The sequence below is a fragment of the Rattus norvegicus genome, chromosome 6 (genome assembly GCF_036323735.1).
Source record: "Rattus norvegicus strain BN/NHsdMcwi chromosome 6, GRCr8, whole genome shotgun sequence".
In the NCBI taxonomy this organism is placed as follows: domain Eukaryota; kingdom Metazoa; phylum Chordata; class Mammalia; order Rodentia; family Muridae; genus Rattus; species Rattus norvegicus.
In genome coordinates this window covers 141,396,035-141,420,174 of record NC_086024.1, presented here as the reverse complement: position 1 = coordinate 141,420,174, position 24,140 = coordinate 141,396,035, and the positions used below count along the sequence as shown (strand labels likewise).

Below are 24,140 nucleotides of genomic sequence, written 5' to 3'. Positions count from 1 at the left end.
AAGGATTAAACACAGAATATTCATCATGGGGTCCAGCCTGGTCTGAGTTTTCCTTGTTGCTCTTTTGAAAGGTAATCAAAACATAAGAAAAAATACTGACTGTGTGAGTGCATGTGAGTGACAGGGACAGTGAACATTTTGTGACAGTTTACTGAATGGATTCTGTTTGCAGATGCACAGTGGAGACAGGAGACAGGAGATGCTTGAGGAGACAGGAGGAGGCTTGGTGAAGCCTGGAAATTCCTTGAAGCTTTCCTGTGCCACCTCAGGATTCACTTTCAATACAGCTTGGATGAACTGGATACGACACGCTCCAGGGAAAGGGCTGGATGGCTTGCTCAAATTGAAGACAAATCTAATAATTACTTTATATCATATTTGGAGTCTGTGAATGGAAGATTCACTCAAGAGATGATTCCAAAAGCAGCATTTACCTGCAGATGAACAACTTAAAAGAGGAAGACACTGCCATTTATTACTGTACTTGGCACAGTGAGGGGCCAGACACAAATCTTCCTGCAGCAACACACAGTATCTGCAGAGGGCACACAGTTCACATGGATATCAGAGTCAGTGTAGAGTCAGGAACAGACATAATTGAGTGCAGTTTCTGGGATTTCTGGTGTCATTCTATCTAATAACTACACATAATGTTCCTTTTGCTTTTGATTGGTACATCACGTAACTTTTGTAAAAGCAGTTCATTTTTCTTTGATTTAAAGACACTCATAGTACACACACACACACACATACACACACACACACACACACACACACACACACACACACTCACACAAGCCTGGGGAGAGAGCGGGAGGGAGGGAGAGAAGACATTGAAACAGGGACAGAGCGAGACTGAGAAAGACAGACAGAGAGACAGGGACAGAGAGAGAGAGAGAGAGAGAGAGAGAGAGAGAGAGAGAGAGAGAGAGAGAGAGAAAGAGAGAGAGAGAGAGAGAAAGTTTAAACTCATAATTACTAAAAATCTCTTTTATACTAGAAATGAATATGAAGTTTCCATTCTCAAATATTTTGAAAGACATACATTGTTCAATAGGCTTCTCCATATAGAGATACAATGAAAATTTTCAGTGGTATTCAGATTAGGGGAAGTAATTGGGGACACACTCTGGTCTATACACCATAGGAGTACTCCTGTATTTTTGCTTTTCCTCAGAAGTCTGTACATCAGTAAGAAATCTGCCCCAATGTGTTTTTTAGCTAATTTAATTACTTTATGTATATACATCATCATATATATGACTTTAGTTATTGCTGTTGTTGTTGATGATGTTATTCTAGAAAAACAGTGTTTTCTCAATACTAAGCAGAGCCACCTACATTATCCAGCTTAGGCCCAGCCTATATCGCCTGGGAAGACTTGGGGAAGTTTGCTGAGAAATGTTCAATACAAGCTTTCCTAATTTGTTCTAAATAAAAATAGTAATATTTTATTGAAGAAGTACTTACTATAATCACTTCTACCATCTTGTGCTATTTGGCAAGACTGACAGATGAGTTTTTGCTGAGCAGTGAGCTGGACAGTTCATTGCCGAGTCCCTTTCACACATGTAGACTCTCATTCTAATAATTACCTGCCTGACAATGAAACTTTGTCTTATTGAAAGCCAGTCCCTAGGTGGCACTCTATCTAAAAGTTTCCTCTCATATAATCCGTATCCTTGTAATAACAGATAATTTTTTTTCTTTTTTTTTCACTTTCTTGTGTCAATATTGGTAGAAAACAGACATGTTTATTGAACAAGTATTTGTGGGAGAACAGATTTATATAACGAAATAAAAACTTATATATCCCTTCAAGCATGATGCTTGTAGCAAAATTTGAACACAATTAATTAATTGTACACATCCATTACTGAGTAACAGCAGGTGCAGCATAAAAAGACAGCCAGTAAGACAAGACCGAATGTGATTGAATTGAATCTCTGCTGTACATAAAAGTCAGCGGCAAGTTTTTATTCAGCCCAAAGTCATTATATATTGACTTTGTATATAATGGTTTTTGAGACCATGAAGGATCTGAAACCAGAGCCAGGCCCTTACACCTTAGAGTCTATGGAAATTTTTGTTAATTATAGTTATTTAAATTAAAATTTATATTAGGTGAAATCTACAGCCATCTAAACAAAACACATTTTAACAATAATCTATCTAATTTTTGTTGTGATAACAGGCAAATTTATGTAACACTGTTACAAAGGCAGATAGAATGTCATGGAACTCACAAACATTCAGCAATGAAAATATTCAGTAGAACACACACACACACACACGAAAAGAAACAGATCATAGTGGAAGAAATCTTATAATTTATTTTTAACCATTCTGTGTGGGAATAGAAATAATGGTGAGAATAACTATATTCACTGAACTCTTTCTCAATGTAACGCTACTGTTGATAACCTACTCATATTCAATCATTGTCATTCTTATTCTCATGCCTTTGCTTTAGGCAATTTGTTACTGTTATTGAGTGATTAAGCCATAATTCTTCCTGTCTGAAAGAAATTCAGGAATGGAAATGGAGAAGAGGCTGAGGAAAAAAAATTCCCGCAACAGGCCTAAATTGGGTTTCAGCTCAAGGCAAGGTCCCAAGACCTGACATAAATACTGAAGTTTTTTGTTGTTGTTGTTTCTTTGTTTGTTATTTTTTTTCGATATATTTCTTTACTTACATTTCAAATGGTATTCCCTGTCCTGGTTTCCTGTTCATGATCCCGCATCACCACCCTGTCCCCCATATGGGTGTTCCCCGATCCACTACACTTACCGCCACCCCCCAACATTTCCCTGAACTGGGCATCCGACCCTGTCAGGGCCAATGACTTCCCTTTCCACTGATGCCACAACAAGGGTATTCTCTGCCACATATGCAGTTGGAGCCCTGGGTTAGTTCATGTACAGTCTTTAGGTATTGTTTTAGTGCCCGAAACACTGGTTGGTTGGCATTGTTGTATTTATGGGGTTGCAAGCTCCTTCAGCTCTTTCAATCCTTCCTCTAATACCCCTAAGCAGGGGCCAGATCTCAGTTCAGTGATTTGCTGCTAGCATTGACCACTGTATTGCACACACACACACACACACACACACACACACACACACACACACATACACACACATACACACATACACACATACACACACACACATATATGTGTGTGTGTGTGTGTGTGTGTATATGGGCCACATGTGGGGCAGGCTCAAATGGCCATTCCTTCAGTCGCTGCTCCAAACTTTTGTTCAATATCTCCTCCTATATATATAATTTTTCCCCTTTCAAGGAATGGGAGCATGCATATTTTGGTCATCCTTCTTCTTGAGATTCCTGCGGTCTGTTGATTTTATCTTGGGTAACTTGAGCTTTTTGGGCTAATATTCTGTAATTGGGTTACCTCATTCAGGATGATATTTTCTAGTTCAGTCCATTTGGTTATGAAGTTATGGGGCATTCACAAAAAGGGACCTCCCATTACTGATATCCAACCAATTTCTGAAAGAGTCAGAAGCAGATATGTGAACCCAACCAACGAATAAAGCTGCTAAGGAGGAAGGCAACAGTGTAGGAGAACTAGCAATCCTAATTAATCTGGATTGCTGTTATCTCTTCGACAATGGATCACCAACTAGGCATCATAAACCTGCTAAGATGGGGCCCCCAACACAAATAGAGCACAGGTTTGCTTGGCCAGATAAGATTCATCTAATCCTCAAGAGATTGGAGGACCCAGGAAGTTTAGAGTTCTAATTCGTTGGGGACATCTTTGGTGAGACTTGGTGAATGGGTAGTGTGGTGGGCAGAAAAGATGTATGAGACATGGAACCCTTGGTAGTATAGACAAGGAGGGGAATAAAAAATGGTGTATAAAACAAATAAATGATTACATACATACATACATACATACATACTTACATACATACACTTAAGAATTAATCTTTAACTTCGGGAAGGCATCAGAACTCAAAGACCTTTCAGCTTCATAACCTCTCTTGGCTACTACAAGTTATTTATAGAAATCGAAAGATTTCAAGATGTAATCAACCAACAAGATATAATTTTTTGTATATTATTTCCAAATCATGGTGACCACATTCACTAAAATATTTATATTTTGCGTCCATTTACTGACAGTTGTTATTACATTATCTTCCTTGACTGATGAACATAGAATTATTTTTAGTATATGTGTCATATATTTATACTGATTTTATTAATCAAAGTTCCTGTCATTTGTTTTAGTTTATAGATATTATACATAGACATATGATATGACTATCAACTTAAGTGTATAACTAGACCCATATTGTCTTTTGTTTATATGCAAGGAGTGGAATAGCTTGGTCATGTAATAATCAATGTTCAGATTTTTGAAAATTATCCTTGATACTTTCATATATTAAAATTGATTCCTGATTATTAACAACATTTGTTTTAAGTAGATGTGTAGGAATTTGCCTACATCATGGCTAAAATGAATTATTTCTTTTCTTAAAGAAAACCACTGTTCATGAAAATAAATAAACCACCTATCTTGACTATTTTTGTTTTTAATGTTTCCAATTTCTTGCTTACTGGAAAAGGACTTACAAGACATCTGTACTGTCCATGCATATATTTATGTAACACCAGAATTCATGGCAAAGAATACAAGACCTAGAACCCCAAGGTTTCCGGTACAAAGGTGAGCACTGAAAATTAACACTAATAAGAAGGACAGGGAGAGGTGTAGTATGTCCTAATATGCAACAATGATGAATAAAAATCATGGCCAAAGCAAATTCCAGGTGACCTTACCTCACTGAGCAATGTCAGGACAGGAAACTCTAGGTGGGAAGTGAAGGAGAATCCCTGGAGGACTTTTGTTCACTGACTTGGTTTCATGATATAATCTGCCTCCTCTTTATACCTCCCAGTAGAACCAATCCAGGAGTGGCACAAATTGATGGAAAGGGCACACCCATTCCATCATTAATACAGAAAATGCCTCATAAAATTGCCCATCGCCTAGTCCGGTTGGATAATTTTTTCATTGAGATTTACTATCCAAAGAAGACTCTAGCACATTTCAAGTTGACATTAAAAATAGTCATCACATTAGGCAAATTTGAAGAAAATTTCAAGTGTTGCTGTGAAGGATGTATTCTTGAGTGTTTTGGTGGCATGTTCAGTAGAAGTCTTCAAGTTACCTGTCTCTCACTTTAAGTCACAACATTGATATTAATTTCTGCTTTTAGAACTTGTAGTATGCTATTTCATGTAAATTGCTGTACTATTTGTTACCGGGATATTCAGAAGTATTATGACCATTTTGGATTCTTCCTTTGTTTTGTGAGATACCTACATTTATTCCGTCTACTTTACTTATGGATTAACATCTATATTACATGACAGAATAGCTACCCTACTTATATTTTTATTTCCAATAGCTTGGAGAACACTTTTCCAAACTTTGATCAAAGATGATATGTGCTGTAATGGTGAGGTGTGTTTTCAAGGCAGCAACAGGAGTGGTCTCTTTCCTAACACAGTCTTGTCTGAATTCTTTATTGAGGCCATTAATACAATCTTTTGTTATGAGCAGAATATAGTAATTCATGAATTTTGTTATTTGTGGTACTTTCGTAGAACTGGACCTTAACTATTCTTGAGTTGGTTACTTATTCTATGCGACTCTGTGCTATTTTTTTCCTTTTTTGACATTTTTTAATTTTTGTGAAGATGGGTTAGTGATAATATGTATCCTTAAACATTCTCACTGTTGAAAGTTTGTATTATTCCTCCAAATGTGACATGTGGTTTTATTACATCTAATTGTTCGTTTTAGTCTGCCAATCTGTTGTTACTCTGATGCACTTGCCTTAATAAGTGACTTTGCCTCTCTTGTAGATTTCATAATTCCCTTTTAAATATATTTCATTTTTTTAAAATATTCTAGCTGTATTATGTCACAGGGTGCTTCTGATTTCTTATGATTTTGGTGTTTTATTTGTATCACCATTTTATCTAGATGAGAATTTATTTTTGTACATTTAGGAAATCTTATTTTATCTTTGTAGTAAGAATATTCTCTATGCTTTTGATGGAATTCCCTTTATTGAATGCAAACAAAATCCCAATATTGAATTGATCTCTTTATTGTGTTCCAAAACATTTCAATATTTTAGTCATTTACATTTTTTAATTTTATAATTGACTATTAATATGTGACAATGTAACTTTACATTATGTTTCAGTGTGGATGCTCAGTTTTTTGACATGATTCATTCTATTACTGTGTCCTTTCACTGAGGATATATTTCATAGTTATTAAGTTTCTATTTAAGAATTATATCAGATTCTAATTAGTTAGCATATCTTTCCTTTATTTTATTCTCATATCTTAGATGTCTTTCGCATTTTGTTCAATTCCTTTGTGTTGTATTTATTGATGAGATAACGTAGTCTTTATGTATATTCACATATCCTTGAATTGTTTGTACAGGATATAACCATTTTTTGGTATTCTTTCCCTAGAACGTCATGCTTGTATATAGCACTAGAGGTTATTTCTACAGGAATACTACCTTTGAAATGGGAAGGCATTGTATTCTTGGCCATTCCTCGCACATGTGTTTTACATGAGTGCTTGTGCCAAGTACTAACAAGAAGACTCATGATAAAAACTTCATGATAGGAAAAATAAGGAGGTCATCATTAGTGAAGCTAAGTGGTAAACATAGAAACTCAATTTTTTTACTTAATCAGTGAATAATATCAGATAGTGTTTATGTTTGTATGGTGAATTTATTTTATAATTATTATGAAGACAGCAGTTTAGTTCCACATGTGTATTAGAGTAAGAATGCAAAACATTTGGTTAATGACTATAAATCCACAATAAAATGAAGTTTCTTTTCTCTTTCTCTTTTCTTTGTTGAGACAGGACTTCATAGATTCCATGTTTTAATCGAATGCATCATTCTGCTAACATATTTCTTTACTGGAATTGACCACAATGCTGGAGGCATCAGAAAATGCCCCTACAGTTTTCCCGTGTCCTGGAAAAATTAGATACACTTTGATGCAACAAGCACAACTTCAGTCCTTGTTTCTACTCAGACATTGACTATATTCATTGTTTCCTCTAAGGCTCTCAAAAATTATGTTATAATATAGGAGGGCTATATGCAAATAATGTCCTCTTCTGTTCATGAAAATCAGCCCTGATGCCTACAGCTTTAACAGAGTCACCCATCTCTGGTCACCATTCTTCCCATTCAGTGAGCTGGCTTGAACTCAGAATATCCATCATGGAGTTGGGCTGGACCTGGGTTTTCCTTCTTGTACTTTTGAAAGGTACTTGATAGATAAGAAGATATATTGAGTGTGTGAGTGGATGTGAGTGACAGTTTACTAAATGGATTCTATGTCTTTGCAGGTGCCCATTGTGAGGTACAGCTCATGGAGACAGGGGGAGGCTTGGTGCAGCCTGGAAAATCTCTAAAACTCACCTGTGCCACATCGGGATTCACTTTCAGTACAGCCTGGATGAACTGGGTACGCCAGTCTCCAGAGAAGGGGCTAGAGTGGATTGCTCGAATTAAACCTAAATCTACAAATTATGCAACCGAGTATGCGGAGTCTGTGAAAGGAAGATTCACCATCTCAAGAGATGATTCCAAAAGTAGCATTTACTTGCAAATGAACAGCTTAAAAGAGGAAGACACTGCCACTTATTACTGTACTATGCACAATGAGGAGACATGATAGTAAACCAGGACACAAACCTCCCTGCAGGAATGCTCAGTACCTGCAGAGGGCACAGATTCCACATGGATATGAGAGTCACTGTAGAGTCAGGTGCAGACATAATTGAATGCTAACATTTGTTGTCATGACATCTAATGACTCCACACAATGTTCCATGTACTTGTGTTTGGTAAATTGTAATTTCTGTGAAAACAGTTTTTGTTTTCTTGATTTAAATACACAGAGACACACAAGTAAAGAGGCACACACAGATAGTTCACATACACCCAGTAAAAACTAAAAGAATCCTAAAATCTCTTCTAATTTTGGAAATGATTATGATAAAATGTCCATGATCAAACTTAAAAAGATTTGCGGTATTGGTGAGGCTTCTCCTTCAGAAAATTTACAGCAATGTCTTAGTGGTATATAGAATATGAAAATAATTTGGGACACACTGTTATTTGTACATGCAAGGAGCTCTCAAGTAATACTTCTTTTCCTAAAAACCCTGCATATCAATAGCATTTCTTCCTCATTTGTGTTTTAACCTGACTCAGTTACTTAGTCTGTATCTGCTTCATTATAGATATGACTTTCTCTTGTTGTCTCTGTTCTTCTAGAAAAACATGCAACCTATGTTCTCAACACTGACAAGAGCCACCTACCTTAAATTCATCTGAGGCCTAGGATCTATTGCTTGTGTAGAATTGGGGAAATGTGTTAGGAAATGTTAGGTCCAAATTTTCCTGACTCCTTCTTTTGTCTCCTGATATAGACACTATTACAAACTGTAAAAGTACACGGTTAAAAAAATACTTGTGTGCTAATTTTAAATATTAATATTCTATGGATGAAGGACTGACCGTTCTGTTCAACAAACTTGTGCCACTTTGGGAACAGTGTTAGATGAGTCTCCTGCTGAGCAGTGGTCTGCAGACTTCAGTGTCCAATTATTTGTCAGACACATAAACCCTTATCCTAATAATGAGCTGCTGACCACTGAATGTTTGTCTTCTTGAAAGTTATTTCCAAGGTGACTCTCAATATAAGACACTGCTGTGACAATAATGCCATCACCACAATTAATTTTGAAGTTATTTCTTGTTTTTAGTTCATTATGCCATTATTGGTAGGAAACAGGCATCAATACAGTACAAAGATTATGTGAGAACAATTTTTTTCTCTAAAATACGTGCTTATTTTCTATATCCCTTCATACGTTTTTCTTGTAGACAATTTAGAAAACCATTAATTAATTCCATACATCCATTATTGTGTAACACCAGACTCATTATGTAAAGGTAACATTTTTCTTATTTGCCATAGGACAAGACTGAATATGCTTGAATATGATCCCTAATGTACATGAAAGCCTCAAATAACGTTTTTGTTCATTCACACAAGTTGGATATTTTAATGCTATCTAATGGTTTATCAAATCAGGAAGTATGTGAAAAAACATCAGGGCCCAGATACATTAGAGTCTTCTAAAAATTTTGTTATAGATATTTATACTAAAAATGGCCTTAGGGTGAGAAAACTGACATTTTAATTAAACACAAATATAACAAAAACCCATGTAATTTCTGTGGAGAAAACAGGTAAATTTCTATAACATTGTGACAAATGCACATAATATGCCAAAAAAACATGTGAATGTGCAGAACTAAAACTATTCAGCAGAACAGAGAAACAGGTCGTATGGAAGAAATCTGATAATTTATATTTAACTATTCTGGATGGGAAAGAAAGAATTAAGCAGTATCATCATCATTGCATCCTTCCTCCACCTACCACTCCTCGTGTTCCACTTTTCATATTCAACCTGTGCCCATCCTATTCTTGTGCCTTTCCTTTATGCAGGTTTTTATAGTCATTGAGTGATTAAAGTGCCTACATATACTTCTGACTACTACCTTTCCATCTCATCTCACATCTTGGGCCCTTATATTAGATTAAGAGATATCAATATTCCATTTTATATTTAGCAAATGACACAAATTTCATATATTCCTTAACATTGTGATGAAACAGAAAAAGGAAAAAAAATAATTGATAGTTCAGAGGCTGATGAACAGGGACAGAGGTGAGGGTACGGGTTCTTCCTGAGTGTGCACATAGGTTTTTCTCCCACTTATCCATATGTAAGCCCCACAGACCATATTCCATGTGCAATGTGAGATAGAAGATTTAACAGAGATCACTGCTGTTCTTTCCTGAAATACATGTTAACCTCGGGAGAAGCTTCAGAAACAGAAATGTCACAATTCTAAGACATTTTTTAAGTCGGTAGGAAGACAGTGTGTCTCATAGTGAAATGCATTACTCAATTGGTAAACTAGGACCTAACAATATTTTCTCTTGGAGAAGGAGTTTCTATGTTCTTTATGCTGAGAGTCACCCACAATTTGTATGGAGTATTTACCTGGTAAGTAGAAGGATTGTATTTGTGTGAAAAAAATCAGAGCAGGCACCTATATTGGAGGATCAGTTTTCCCATGTTGTCACAGGCATGATGTATTATTGCTTTGAAACTCATATAACATAGCTACCTTCTGGGTTTTTTATTTTTATTTTTATTTTATTTTTTTATCAATCATCACATTTGTTGACATCTCAAATGATATCCCACTTACCAGTTACTACTCCATGAAACCTTCATCTTACATTTGTCCTCCCATCTCTGCTATACATCTATGAGAGTTCTTCTCCACACACGTTCCTACCCATGCATGCTCCGCTGCTTCTGCAATCCCCCACACTTGTGAATCAAACCTTCAAAGGAACAAGGGCCTCCTATCCCACTGCTGAAAGGCAAGGCAATACTCTGCTCCATATGTGTCTGGAGACATGGATTCCTACAGGTACATTCCTTAGTGGATGATCTGAATGCTGGCAGAACTGTGTGGTTTGGCCAGAATGTGGTTCTTCAAATGGAGTTGCAATTTTCCTCTGCTCCACCATTTCTTCTGCCAGTAACAATACCAGGGTCCCTGAACACAGTCTAATGTTGGCTCTAAGCATCCACATCTGCATTGGTCAGTTGCTGGCCAAACCTCCTCAAGAAACACCACACTAGATTTCTGTCAGCAAGCACCTGTTGACCTTGGCAATAATGTTGGATTGGTTGACTGCAGACATGATTGATCCCCAGGCAGCACAGTCCCTGGTGGGCCCTTCCTTCAGTATCTGTTACATTTTTTGTCCCTGTTCTTTTTTTGCTAAGACATATTTCTGGGTTAAAAATTTTAGGTGGGTTGGTGACCCCATCCGTCAACCAAGACTACCATTGTATTGGTTTACTACATAAAAAGTGGCTCATATAAAACTAAATAAAGGAAAATACAAAATTTTAATATTCTCAGAACTATCTAATAAAATAATACTATTTGATACATATATCTCTTAATTTTTCATAACTGGTTATACTCTTTAAACCTATATCTATAATAAATGCAGCCAACATTCACAAACATTGATACTACTTTAATTATGAACATTGCATTAAAATGTCTCTGTGGGGACACTGGGCAGAGAGGCTTCTGTGTTCAAAATCACAATGAAGTAAACATTTATTGTGTATAATAAATATGCAATGAATCCTACGTTATTTATATGAGTCAAAGTCAAAGTGCTGAGAATGATTGACAGGAATACTTAGCCACAGATGTATCAATCTCACTTAAACACTGATGGGACCATCAGAAAACTGAAATTGGGAAGAACATGAGATCAAAAAACTGGGCTGTAGAGCCATGAGGAGCAATCTTCAGGGACTGACCAGTTCTTGTTGAACACATGCACTCTTAGTTGCTATAATTGTAAGCATAAGAACCATATAAGTTAAACCAGTGAAAATTACTACAGCTGAGTATTAAAAGGTGGCTGCAGCAAACTTGACAATATCAGCTTTATTTCTTAGACCCACAGGCAAGCAGAAAGCTTAATTTGATAAGATATCCCCTGTGCCTTACAGATACGTCTGGAAACATGTGTGCCATGTACCACGTCAAAGCAAATTGTAATAATATGGCATATTTATTTATTTATTTATTTATTTATTTATTTATTTATTTATTTATATCTCAAACCCTGATCCTTTCTCAGAATTTAAACAAGAAGGGAAACTCAAGTGAGAATGTTTGTATATCATGTAGAAAGGGATACAGACAGTCATAGGAGGCAGATGGAAGAAGGGAATAGGTGGGAGAGCATAGGGGGAAAGAGGTCGGGGAGGTGGCAGATCAGGTGGAGGGACAGACGGGAAAAAGGGCCATAGGAACAGAAGAATTAATGGAACTCTGAACCATGGGAGGGGGTTGAGAGGGGAGAATTTTCAGGAAGTACCAGAGACTTGTAATTGGGGAGGCAACATTTGTCCCGTGTAAAATACTGTAAAAATTTTTAAAAAAGATTATAAACAGGTAGATGAGGGCCTCCTTAGATTTCATGCAGCTGAACAATTAATGAAATTGCTGCTCAGTAAGTTAGAATAAATTTCCTTTGGAAGGGGGACCATTGGAATTTGTCTATCACCTAGTGAACAGATGCCATCCACATTAATGTGGATAGAATTAATTGAAATAAATGATTTACTCTTTAATAAAACAAAACATAAAATTTTTGGGAAAGAGACCTTTTCTTTTGAAGGATACAAAGGGAATGCAGATGGAGGTAGTAGGGGTGGATATTATTATAATATATAGTAATCATGACTAGAAATTTCAATGAATAAACAAAAATATTTAAAAGGGAAATGGCAATTTTACATGTCTGAAATTTTTATGCAAGAATCTATTTATACTGTGCCTATTTCCTTCATAGCATCTGTCCTCGTCGTATCCCCGTGATACAATATTGTCTATTTATTTCCAGCAGTTCCATTTCTACTTTACTAATTATTTGCATGAATATTTTTCTATATATGCCAAGGTGTGGTATAACTTGGTCATGCAATACACAACGTTCAGATTTTGAAAGTTATCCTTGCTGCTTTCATATGTTAAATTTGACTCCTGACAACCCCATGTTTATTAAGTAGACATGTCTTATTTTGCCTTGTAGTATTTCCTAATATGCAATAAGGATGAATTAACATCATGGCCAAAGCAAATTCCATGTGACTATACGTCACTGAGCAATGTTAGCACAGGAAACTCTATGTGGGAATTGATGCAGTCCTCCATGGAGGGCTTCTGTTTACTGTCTTTGTTTCATGATATAACCAGGCTGCTCTTTATACCTCCCTGTTAAACCAATCCAGGAGTCGCACATCTTGATAGGAAGGGAACACTCACTTCAATCATTAATCAAGGAAATGTCTCACAAGATTGACCATCATCTAGACTGTTTGGGGTATTTTTTCAATGGGATTTATTCTTCTATGAAGACTCTAGCCCCTTTAAAGTCGACATTAAAACTAGTCAGCACATTAGATGTATTTAAAGAAACTTTCCAGTATTGTTGAGAAGGGTGTGATCTTAAGTGTTTTGTTGGCATTCAAAAAACAGGGAAATTGTAATCTTATCTAATGGTTTGTGAGAGCATGAACCATCTGAACCAACAGCAGAGCCCTTACATATTAGAGCTTTCTAAAATTTTTATAGATATTTATATTAAAAATTGCCTTAAGGAGCAAATTGACATTTAAACAAATCAGAGATATAACACAATCCATGTAATTTCTGTTGTGACAACAGGTAACATTATGTAACATTTTTACAAATACAGATAGCATGTCAAGGAACACACAGAGGTGCAGCAATGAAGTTATTAAGCAGAACAAAGAAACAAATAATACTGGAAGAAATCGTATAATATATTTTTAACCATTTTGGTTGGATATAGAAAGAATGATGAATATAATCATCTCTACTCAATTTTTTTCTGCACCTATTATTCCTGCTGTCCCTTTTCATATTGAACCTTAGCCCTTCGTATTTTCATGCCTTTTCTTTGGGCAGTTTGTCACAGTTTTTGAGTGATTACAATGGGATTTCATAAATTTTGTCTCCATATTGTGACTCTCACAATCTTTCCCCTTGTTCTACCATGATGTTCTCTAACCTTGTATTATGTGTTATTAGTGTTTAATTTAGTATATATCAAATGACACCAAGTTTATATAACCTGTAGTACTATGAAAGGGGAAAAGGAAAAAGGACAAAAGAAATTAATTGTGCAGAGGCTGAAGAGCAGGTGCAAAAAGGAGAAGGTGTGTTTCCTGAGTCTGCACAGAGATATTCCTCCAATTTAATCATACACAAGTTCCAAAGATCTTATTCCATATTCCTTGGGGGACACATGATTTAACAGAGAGCACTTCACTTTAATTCTGAAATCCATGTCGTAGTCCTGGGAAACTACAGAAACAGACATGACACAATCCAAAGCCCTTTTTAAGTCCCCATGAAGACTGTGGGTCTCATAGTAGAATGCATTTTTCAGTTAGAAAAACTAGGACCTGACAATATTTTCTCATGGAGAGTCAATTTCAAGTCTCCTCCTGATGAGGCTCACCGGCAATTATTATGGATTATTATAACTGGGAAAAGGCTGAACTGGAAAAAACAGAGCAGAGACTTAGAATGGATGTTATCTTTCCCCAAGTTGTCACCGACATTTCCTGTTAACTCATGGAAACAGTTATAACATATATACCATCTGTTTTGAAGTGCTACATAAATGTGGATGAGATAAAAGGATAAATAAAAAGGAAAATAAAATTATACTTTAAAAAAATCATTTACAAAATACCCCTATTTCAAGCTTACATAGTTTTTTTCTTTTTTAAGTTGAGTTACACATGACCTGTTTTGTATGAATTAGAATGGACCTGCAATCTTAAAAACATTTTTTTGATTCTTTTTTTTTCGGAGCTGGGGACCGAACCCAGGGCCTTGCGCTTCGTAGGCAAGCGCTCTACCACTGAGCTAAATCCCCAACCCCAAAAACAATTTTTAATATCAGCAGTTAACATGGTCATTTTTTTTTACTCTTTCTATACTCATGAACAATGCATTATAATATTCTGTGCAGAGCAATAGGGCACAGGTTGTTCTGTGGCCAGAAACACAAAAAAGGAAATATTTATTGTGCATCATAAATATAAATATGCAGTGATTACAAGGTAATTGTTAAAATCTTTCCCAGTCCTTCAATATTTATAGAGCACAGCTATAGCTATGCATTTCTGTTTAGAGCTCAGGTATTTGATATTATATATATATATATATATATATATATATATATATATGATATTTTTGACTAGTCAGTGAGCTTAAACTTGAAGAAACTCATTCTGAGACTTGTAGCAGATACTGATTTTCTTTACCTCTTCATTTACTGATAGAGACCTTTGAGGTCTCCACCTACAGTAAGTACATCTTGTTCAGGCACTGTTATCAAAGTTTCTGGGTTCAGCATTCCTATTCTGAGTAGAAGGTGTCAGCTCATAGTACTATCCTGGTTGTCTAGATCTTGCAATATTTCTGCCCCCTCTTCAAGATTTTTTTTTGAGTTTGATTTGTAAGATTTGCAGTGAACCTGTATATACTGTACTTGGATTCTTCCTGGTCATTCATTCTCCACAGGTGTCCATGAAGTGGATCTCTGTGATAGTCTTCATCTGCAGTTGGAAAAACAAACACTTCTTTGATGAGTGTATGGGAAATTTCTATCCAAACTTCATGGAAGATATTAGATTACTTTTAGAAATTATATTTATGTCTTGCATGCAGGACACCATCAGAGTTCACTGTGGTATTGTTGGCTGCTGTTTAATTTTATACTTTTGTAGTACCCCTAATGGCTTTCTGAAGTAACCAACCAGTATATGAATATATTTCAGGGTTATTCGAAAGGATCGATCCCATTTCCAAAAATTTTCAGTTAATGAAGAACCTAATTCTTGATAGTTCAGTGACCTAGGAAAAGCACTCATACTAATCTTTTGCTAAGGAAATATAGCAATAAAAGGACTCTTAATGCCTTTTTGCTAAATTCATATATTGCTGTGAATGTAATGTTTCTTCTCCAGTGTAATTCCCTTCTCCAGAAGATGGGATCTGGAAACACATTACAATTGTAAACTATTCTGAGAGTGAGAGACCTTGGAACACTCAATTCTTAACTGAGATCATATTCAATTACCTCCCCTCAGGACACAGAGAATCCTACAGAGGTTGAGGCAAAAAGAATTTAAGAATCATGAGGGACACAGAACATTAAGGGATACAGGCTGACTAAACAAATAATGACTAAAGCATATATGAACCCAAAGACTGCCCCAATATGCACAAGGTCAGATATGATGCTAGTGCTGTGAGTGGAAATGAACACAAGCCACTGTCTCTCAGAAATAAGTTTTCACCAATTCATAGTCGAAGGAAAAGAAAATAAATATTTTCAAAAAGTCTCACTTGGGGGTTGGAGATTTAGCTCAGTGGTAGAGCGCTTGCCTAGCAAGGGCAAGGTCCTGGGTTCGGTCCCCAGCTCCAAGAAAAAGAAAAAAAAAGTCTCACTTGTTATAAAAATATCCGTATGTGAAGTCTAATTTCCAGCATTATATGAACAACACAATACAAAATAAAAGTAGATTTGAAGATCTTTTCATTAATAATTTGTCATAAGTTTTATTTCCTTAGAGGTCTTTTGCTTACACACTCTGGTTTCATGTTTTGAGTTTTTTATTAGGTTGCTTTGCATGGAAATATGTCTGCTTCTGTGTCTGGGTGTGTTCCTTTTGCTGTTTCCATGGCTATCATGTACCCATTTTTTTTCTTTTGTCTCAGAAAGGATGTTATTTTTAATTATATTGTGATTTATTTTATCATTGATTAAATGCCTGTTTTTTTTTCCTACTGAGAGAAAACAAGGAGGGATGTACAATTAGTTTTGAGGTGATATAGAGGACTGGGAAAATTTACACAAAAATAATCAGACTTTATTGAATGTAAACTCCTATATTCAATAAAAATAGAAAATATATTGCATTTGTCTACCATAATTGTAATAGTAATTTCTGTACCTCCCTACTCACAGGTACTTGGTTAGCCTTACTCTAACTGGAATTATTTCCATTCTATTGTTCAGGCATTAAGTCCAATCAGATAACGGATCTTCTGAATGTGAAATAGTCACTGCTACATTGTGAGAATATAGTAAAAGAGCAGCTATTGTTGTACTTCAATGTCTTCATTGTGTGATTGCTGTATTGATCTCTTTGATCTACCACTAGTTCGTACAACAAATTCTAATGCGAGAAGATTCTGTCTTCGGGGAGAAATGCTTGCAGGTCTGCTCCAAATAAATTCCCCCAATCTTTGTCCATGGCATGTGGTTTTTGCAATAATAAGAATTAATCTTCAACTTCTGGAAGGCATCAGAAGTTTCAGACCCTTTCAGTTCTCTAAACTCTCTTGGTTACTACCAGTTATTTACTGAATTTGAAAGATTTGGATATGTAATCAACCCAGAAGAAATAATGTGTGGTGTATTCTTTCCACATCATGCTTTGCACATTCAATGCAATATTTGCAAATTCCATTCATTTATTTACAAATTTTATTATGTTATTTTTCTTAAGTGATGATTAGAGAACTATATTTGTAAATGTACCATATTTTATGCCTTATTTATCTATCAAATTGTCTGTAGTTTTTAATTGATAAATATGGCTCACAGACAGTTGACATATGCCTATCTATATAATTGTATAACTAGTAGAGTAATGTTTATTGTCTATACTCTAAGAATGGGTATTTTTTACTCATGCAATAAACAATTTACATATTTTTTTAAAAATTATCTTTGCTGCTTTCATATATTAAATTGGATTTCTCTCTATCAACCCCGTTAGTGCTAATAGATATGTAAAAATTTGCCTACATCACGGCTAAAATGAATTATTTCATTTCTTAAATAAAATTTTGTTCATGAAAATAAATTAACCTCTTATCACGTCTATCTTTTCCTTTAATATATCCACTTAATTGCTTATGGGAAAAGGACATACAAGACATCTGCAGTGTGCATGCAAAACATCTCTGTCATGACATGGCAGTTAGGGCAGAGAATCCCAGCCTTTGAACCCCAGGATTTGCTGTTCAATGGTGAGCACTGACAATGAACATTAATAAGAACAATTAGATTGCAGTGTACCCTCACAGGCAACTACAATGAATAAACATCCTAGCCAAAGCAAATTCCATGTGACGTTCCATCACTGAGAAACGTCAGGACAGGAAAACTGTAGGTAGAAATTGATGCAGTGTCCATGTAGCACTTCTGTTTACTGGCTTGGTTTCATGATATAATCAGCCTGGTATTTGTACCTTCCAGGATAACCAATCCAGGAGTAGCACAACTTTATGGAAAGGGGACACACACTTCCATCATTAATAAAAAAATACCTCATAATATTTACCATCAGCAAATGTGGTTGGAATATTTTTTCATTGAAGTTTACTCTTCAAAGAAGACTATAGCCGTTTACAAGTTGACATTAAATCTACACAGCACATTATTCAATTTTTAAGAAAATTCTCTGTGCAGTTTCGGACAATGTATTCTAGAATGTGTTGGTGGAATATTCAGCAAAAGACTAAAGTTACATGCATTCATGCACAGTCACAGCATCGGCACTAGTCTCTGGGTCTATAACTACCAGTTTCTCTATTTAATGAAAATTGGTGCATCTTTTGCTGCAGGGACATTTAAAAGGGTAATGATCTCTTTTGTATTCTTCATTTAATGTGTGTGAGAATATTTTACTTATACTTTGTAATTATTTTTTCATTGACGTCAATTATACTTCTCAGTAGAATAGCTATGCTGCTTAAGTTTGCTTCAAGTAGCTTTTTACAATCATTAACAAAGGTTTAAGCATGCTGTAATGGTAAAGTGTGTTTCTGAGGCTACAACAAAAATGGTGGCATTATCTAGTATAATTTTGTTGTCTGAATTTTGCATTGAAAAAATTGAGACTCTTAATAAAAATTATTGCTTTTAGAAGGAGTATAATAATTCCTATAATTTCTTTTTGGTGGCATTTTCTTAGAACTGGGCCTTAACTAGTCTAGAGTTGTTTGCTTATTCTCTGTGACATTGAGTGTGTTTATACACTTCAGGTTAAATATTTCTTTTTCTTTGTGGAGATGGGTTAGTAAAAATATGTATCTTTAACCATTTTCATTGTGAAAAGTTTGTGTTTTCCCTCCAACTTTGACACATGATTTTATTAAACATAACTGTCTGTGTTTTTAAATATTCCCATTATAAAAATTCACAGGGAGCATCTTTTATTTTCCAATTTAGTGTTTTATTTGTAGCACAATTATATCTAGATCAATATCTCTTTCTCTATGTTTATCAAATTATATTTTATGTTTGTAATGAAAATATTCTTTATGCATTTATTGTAATACACTTCCATTTTTTGAATGCCCACATTAAGAAAATTGGATATATCTCTCTATGGTCTTTCAAAACATTCCAATTTTAATCATATGCATTTAAATCTTCTAATTAGTTAGTAATATAGACTTATAACTTCATTGATATGTGATATTGTTGTCTTTATGAGGTGAAGAATGGCCCAGGATCGGCAGGTCCTGCAATTGCACAGTGAGAAAGTGGGGAAGGAGCAATGTTTTTTTAAAGTGGGAGAGAAAAAATGAAGAAGACTAGAAGTGTGATAGAGGTAGAGTAGGACGACCCAAATCGATGTTTCCAGAAATGGCCACAGGGAGTTATGAATATTTCTTAAGTGATGGATTTTATAAGTCAATTTAACCTATCTAGGTTGGTGCTTTTTATGATTATGAATTGGTTGTGAGTTTATTGTTTTGACATTTTGTAGAATGAGGATTAAGATATAAATTTCATTGCTGAATTACAAGGATGTGGAGTTTTTATTTTAATGGTTTTTTAGTAGCCGATACTATAAATTTAGTGGGAGGATCCTGGGAGTGTGAGCAGAGTCCACAGCAAGAGAGTCATGAGATTGCCAGGCTCTGTATTAGACTGGCTTAGTAGCTACCTGCTTTGGGAACTAGATGGCTGGAATGTTTGCTGCTGTGCTCAGACAGTAGCAGTAAGCAGAATGGGATAGAGATTGGTAGCTTAGCAGGTGAGATGCTTTGTTGATTGAGATAAAAATACCCAGCTAATGCCATATGGCTAGACTATGCAGGTTAGCAAGTGTTTGTGAGTATTTTTTGACCCAATTGATAAGATATAATTGTCCACCTAAACATACAAAGCCTAGTACCATCCATCACTTAGGAACATTAATAACTACCTGTAAATACAGAGAGCAGAATCTTAAAGTCAGCCTCTGTCATCCTGCCATGGCTTCTCTCTCTCTCCTCTCTTCCTTACCATTCCAGTCTCCTCCCCTACCTTCAAACTTCTCTCCTGCCCATTCTTCCCTCTCCTCCAATGACAGACTTCCTTCTATCTTGTACCTGCCCCCCACCTGTATTTTACAAATTCAATGGGGAGAAGTTTCTGGTGAAGTCAACTTATTTCCTGAGTTCTGACTAGGCAGCAGTCCTTGGGGCAGTGGAATTAGCATCAAAATACTGATAACTACAGGGCAAACCACAACATTTTCTCCTTTTTGTCAAGTTAAAAAGCCTTTTCACTGTATATTAATTGAGTACAATTATTACTATTCGACAATTTATAAAACATGTGATATGCTCAACACCCAGTCCATCACTATATCAGTTAAACAGGACATTTTGTTATCCATTCCAGCTTAAGAAAGGCTTAAAATCTATATCATATCTTGGCTAGCTTGTATATTATCTGATAACTATTTAATAAAATATGTATTGATAGGCTATGAGACTATAATCAGTTTTCAACCCCATCAGAAATCTGAGAATGACCAAATATGTATAAACAAAGGAAGCCTAACAGAACTTCCAGAACTGAGAGGTTGTAGAGACAAATCTCCACTATCACAGTCCCCTGTTAGCAACATGTGAACAAAAATTTTCAGCCTTCAGGCAGAAAATCAACTGACAGACTCTTGAAAAGCAGATTTTGAAGGGCTGATCACCCTGTCTTTGCAGAGTTTATCAGTCAACTATTTTGCATAATTTGTCCTTTTCTGGACAGTATTAGTCTGCAGATGAAACACGCAGTTTTGTACAGTGGCTGCCTAGCCACAAAGTATTGGCTCAACTGGAGGTAGAGATGTACAATTTCTTCTTTAAATCTGCCAAAGGGGAACTTTTAGGAGCAGATATTTCTCAACAAAAGATAAATAACTTTAAATCTCAAATTTTGTGGATTTCTGACATTTTTGAAAACCATTGGATGTTTAGTCTTTTTGTTAATTTGAATAGAGAATTTTTAGTCTTGTTAATTTTCTCAAAGAAAAAACTCTTTGTTTCACTTATTCTTTATACTATTGTTTGTTTTTATTTTATTGATTTTAGCCTTGAGTTGATTATTTCCAGCCAACTACACCTTTCAAGATTTTTGGTTCTTTTTGTTCTAGAGATTCAGAATGTTTTCAAAAGTATATAATATGTGATATTAATAAATTCTCTATGAAGCCATTCATAGTAGGATCTTCCAACTTAGCAGTCTTTTCATTGTGTTCCATGAGTCTGGATATGTTCTGCATTCAATTGTACTGATTTCTCTTAAGTCTTCCAGTTTTTCGTTATTTTATCTTTGATCCAGTTATTATCCAGTAGATAATTATTCAGTTTCCTTGACTTTGTAGACTTTCTCCCATTTTTGTTTTCGTTTTTTTTAAGTCCAGCATTAATCCACATGTGATTGATATTCACATCTGATATGATACAGATGGTTATTTAAGTTTACCATTATCTGTTGAGACTTGATTGGTGGTCAAGTATTGAAGTATATGGCTAACATGGGAAAATGTTTCATGAGATGATGAAGAAGCTGCATATTATTTGGTGTTGCATGGAATTTTCAGTAGGTATCTGTTAGATTCATTTGAGATATAATATCTGCTAGTTTCACTAATCCCCTGTTTATTTCTGAATGAACTGTCATTTGGTGAGTGTGAAGTTGATGAATTCTCTCACTATAATTTGAGGGGTTGAATGTGTGTTGTAAGCTTTAGTAATGTTTCTTTGATGAATGTGGGTGCCCTTGCCTTTGGAAAATACATGGAAGAGAAAGGGGGAGCAGCTAGGGGGATGATGACCTGGAAACCATTAAAGTGAATAACAATTGAAATGTAAATAAAAATACCCAATTTAATAAAGATGGAGAGAAAACATAAGAATAAAAAAATTGAAATGTTATATTGGATTATTCTTTGAAGAATATCTGATGCCTATACACCCAACAATTTTGATTAACTTTGGGTGAAAGTTTGTTTGTTAGATATTACAATGATTGCACCGGCATACTTTTTTTTATCCATTTGTTAGGAAAAACTTTTTCTAGCACTTTACTCTGTTGTAATGCCTATTCTTGATGCTGAGGTTTGATCTTTGTAAGAAGCATGATCATTTTTGCATTTGTTCTGTTAGTTTGTGCTATGTCGTGATGGTTACTGTTGTTTCTTTTTTTTTTTTAATTGGGAAATTGAATTCATTGATGTTGAGAAACATTAATGACCTATGATTGATATTCCCTGCTATTTTGATGTTTGTGTTGGCAGTTTGCGTGTGTGTGTGTGTGTGTGTGTGTGTGTGTGTGTGTGTGTGTGTGTTTGCTTGCTTTCTTTTGTTTGGATTTGATATAGTGCAATTATTTATTTCTTGTGTTTTATTGCAGTTAACCTCTTTGGTTTTGAGTTTTTCTTTTAGTGTTGTTTATAGGTCTAGATTTGCAGATATATACAGTTTACATTTAATTTTTTCGTGGAGCATATTCTTTTTTACCATCTATGGTGACTGAAATTTTCAAATTTTGCTGTGTTTAATAATCTAGGATGTGATCTGTACTATTTCTGCGTCTGCAATACATTTGTCAAGCCTTTCTGTCTTTCAGGTTTTTGTTGACAAGTAGGAATAATTTTCATAAGTCTTTCTTTATATCTTACTTTTTGTTTCCCCCTTGCATCCTTGATATTCTATCTTCATTCTTCTCATTTAGGGTTTGATTATTACTAGGCAGAGGCAATTACTTCCTGATACACTTTATTTCCATTTCTCTAAGTTTTCTGTTCATTTATAAGTATCTCATTTTTCTGATTAAAGAAGGCTTCATCTTCTAGTTCTAGTTCATTTATGATGTTGTTGAAAATAATTTCTGGACCTCTGAGCTAGGAATGTGCTCTTCCTTCTATTTATATTATATCATGATTATTAATTTTATCCTGCTGGTATTCTTTTTTTTAATATTTGTATTTGTACTTCCTATCCACTTACTTTCTTTACCATTTTCAGAATTTCCCGAATTTGTGTTTTCATTACTACTTCTATTTCAATTGGCAAATCTTGAAAATTTCTTCACCTGTTTGTCCCCCTCCCCTTTTTTGTGCATTTTTTAATGCTTTACAGAACTTATTAGCTTTCCCCATTTTTGTTATTTCCATTTCTTCCTTAAGAAACTATTAAAGGTTCAGAACCATCTTCAATAACTTAGTTTTAAGGCCATTTACCTGTGTTTCAGTGCATGGAAATATTGAGATCTTGCTGTCATAGGATAACTGTACAGTGGTGATGTCATTTTGCCGTGGCCATGTTGGACTATGTTTTTACACTGGTGTCTTTTGACTTATGTTCATTATGTGCATTCATTTTTATTCCAGTGGTTATGCAACTACAAGGATCATTACTAGAGTACAAATATGTCCAGATTTTTATAAGTATTGTCCAACAATTTTTCGAGAAGAAATCCATTCAGATGATGACATGGTTGTGTGAAGATGGGTAAAGAGCTCAAAAGAAGCCATACAGGAGAATTACAATATCTATATTCTAGTACTGGATGACTTCTGCCCACCCTCCAGATTCTGGATTAGAAACAAATATTCATAACAGATCAGTCTTAATGCATGAGGAGGAACATTAATGGGGATTTCCATTTCTCAGCCATTCAGGACCCTAAAAACAGGTGCTAAGTAGGGACAGCAAAGATGATTACTGTTTCCAAGCAGAACTTACTCCTTTCATGTAGGCACATATAACTCAGTTAACAAAACCTGTAAGAGAAATATAATCAAAGAAGCCACAGTAGAAATGACTTCAGAGCAACAGTTTAATAGGTTTTGATGTTTTAAATGAAATTTGTTTTCCGCAAATGCCGAAAAAAATAAGGTCACTGTACATTAAACCTCTTAGCCATAACAAACTCAGTTTTTCTAATGGTAGAATTAATTTAAAATTTAAATAATTAGTCCCAAATTCTTCTTTATAATACCGGTATAACTATTTCTATGGTGCTA

The 24,140-nt window shown here is 35.1% G+C and overlaps 1 gene segment (V, D, J or C); it reads left to right on the top strand.

Annotated features, from left to right (window-relative positions):
* Window positions 1–7,232: 7,232 nt before the first annotated feature.
* On the top strand, window positions 7,233–7,765 carry LOC691890 (immunoglobulin heavy variable 3-73-like). The segment is given in 2 exon segments: window positions 7,233–7,354; window positions 7,437–7,765. Coding segments are annotated over 2 exon segments (375 nt in total).
* The last annotated feature ends 16,375 nt before the right edge of the window (window positions 7,766–24,140 follow it).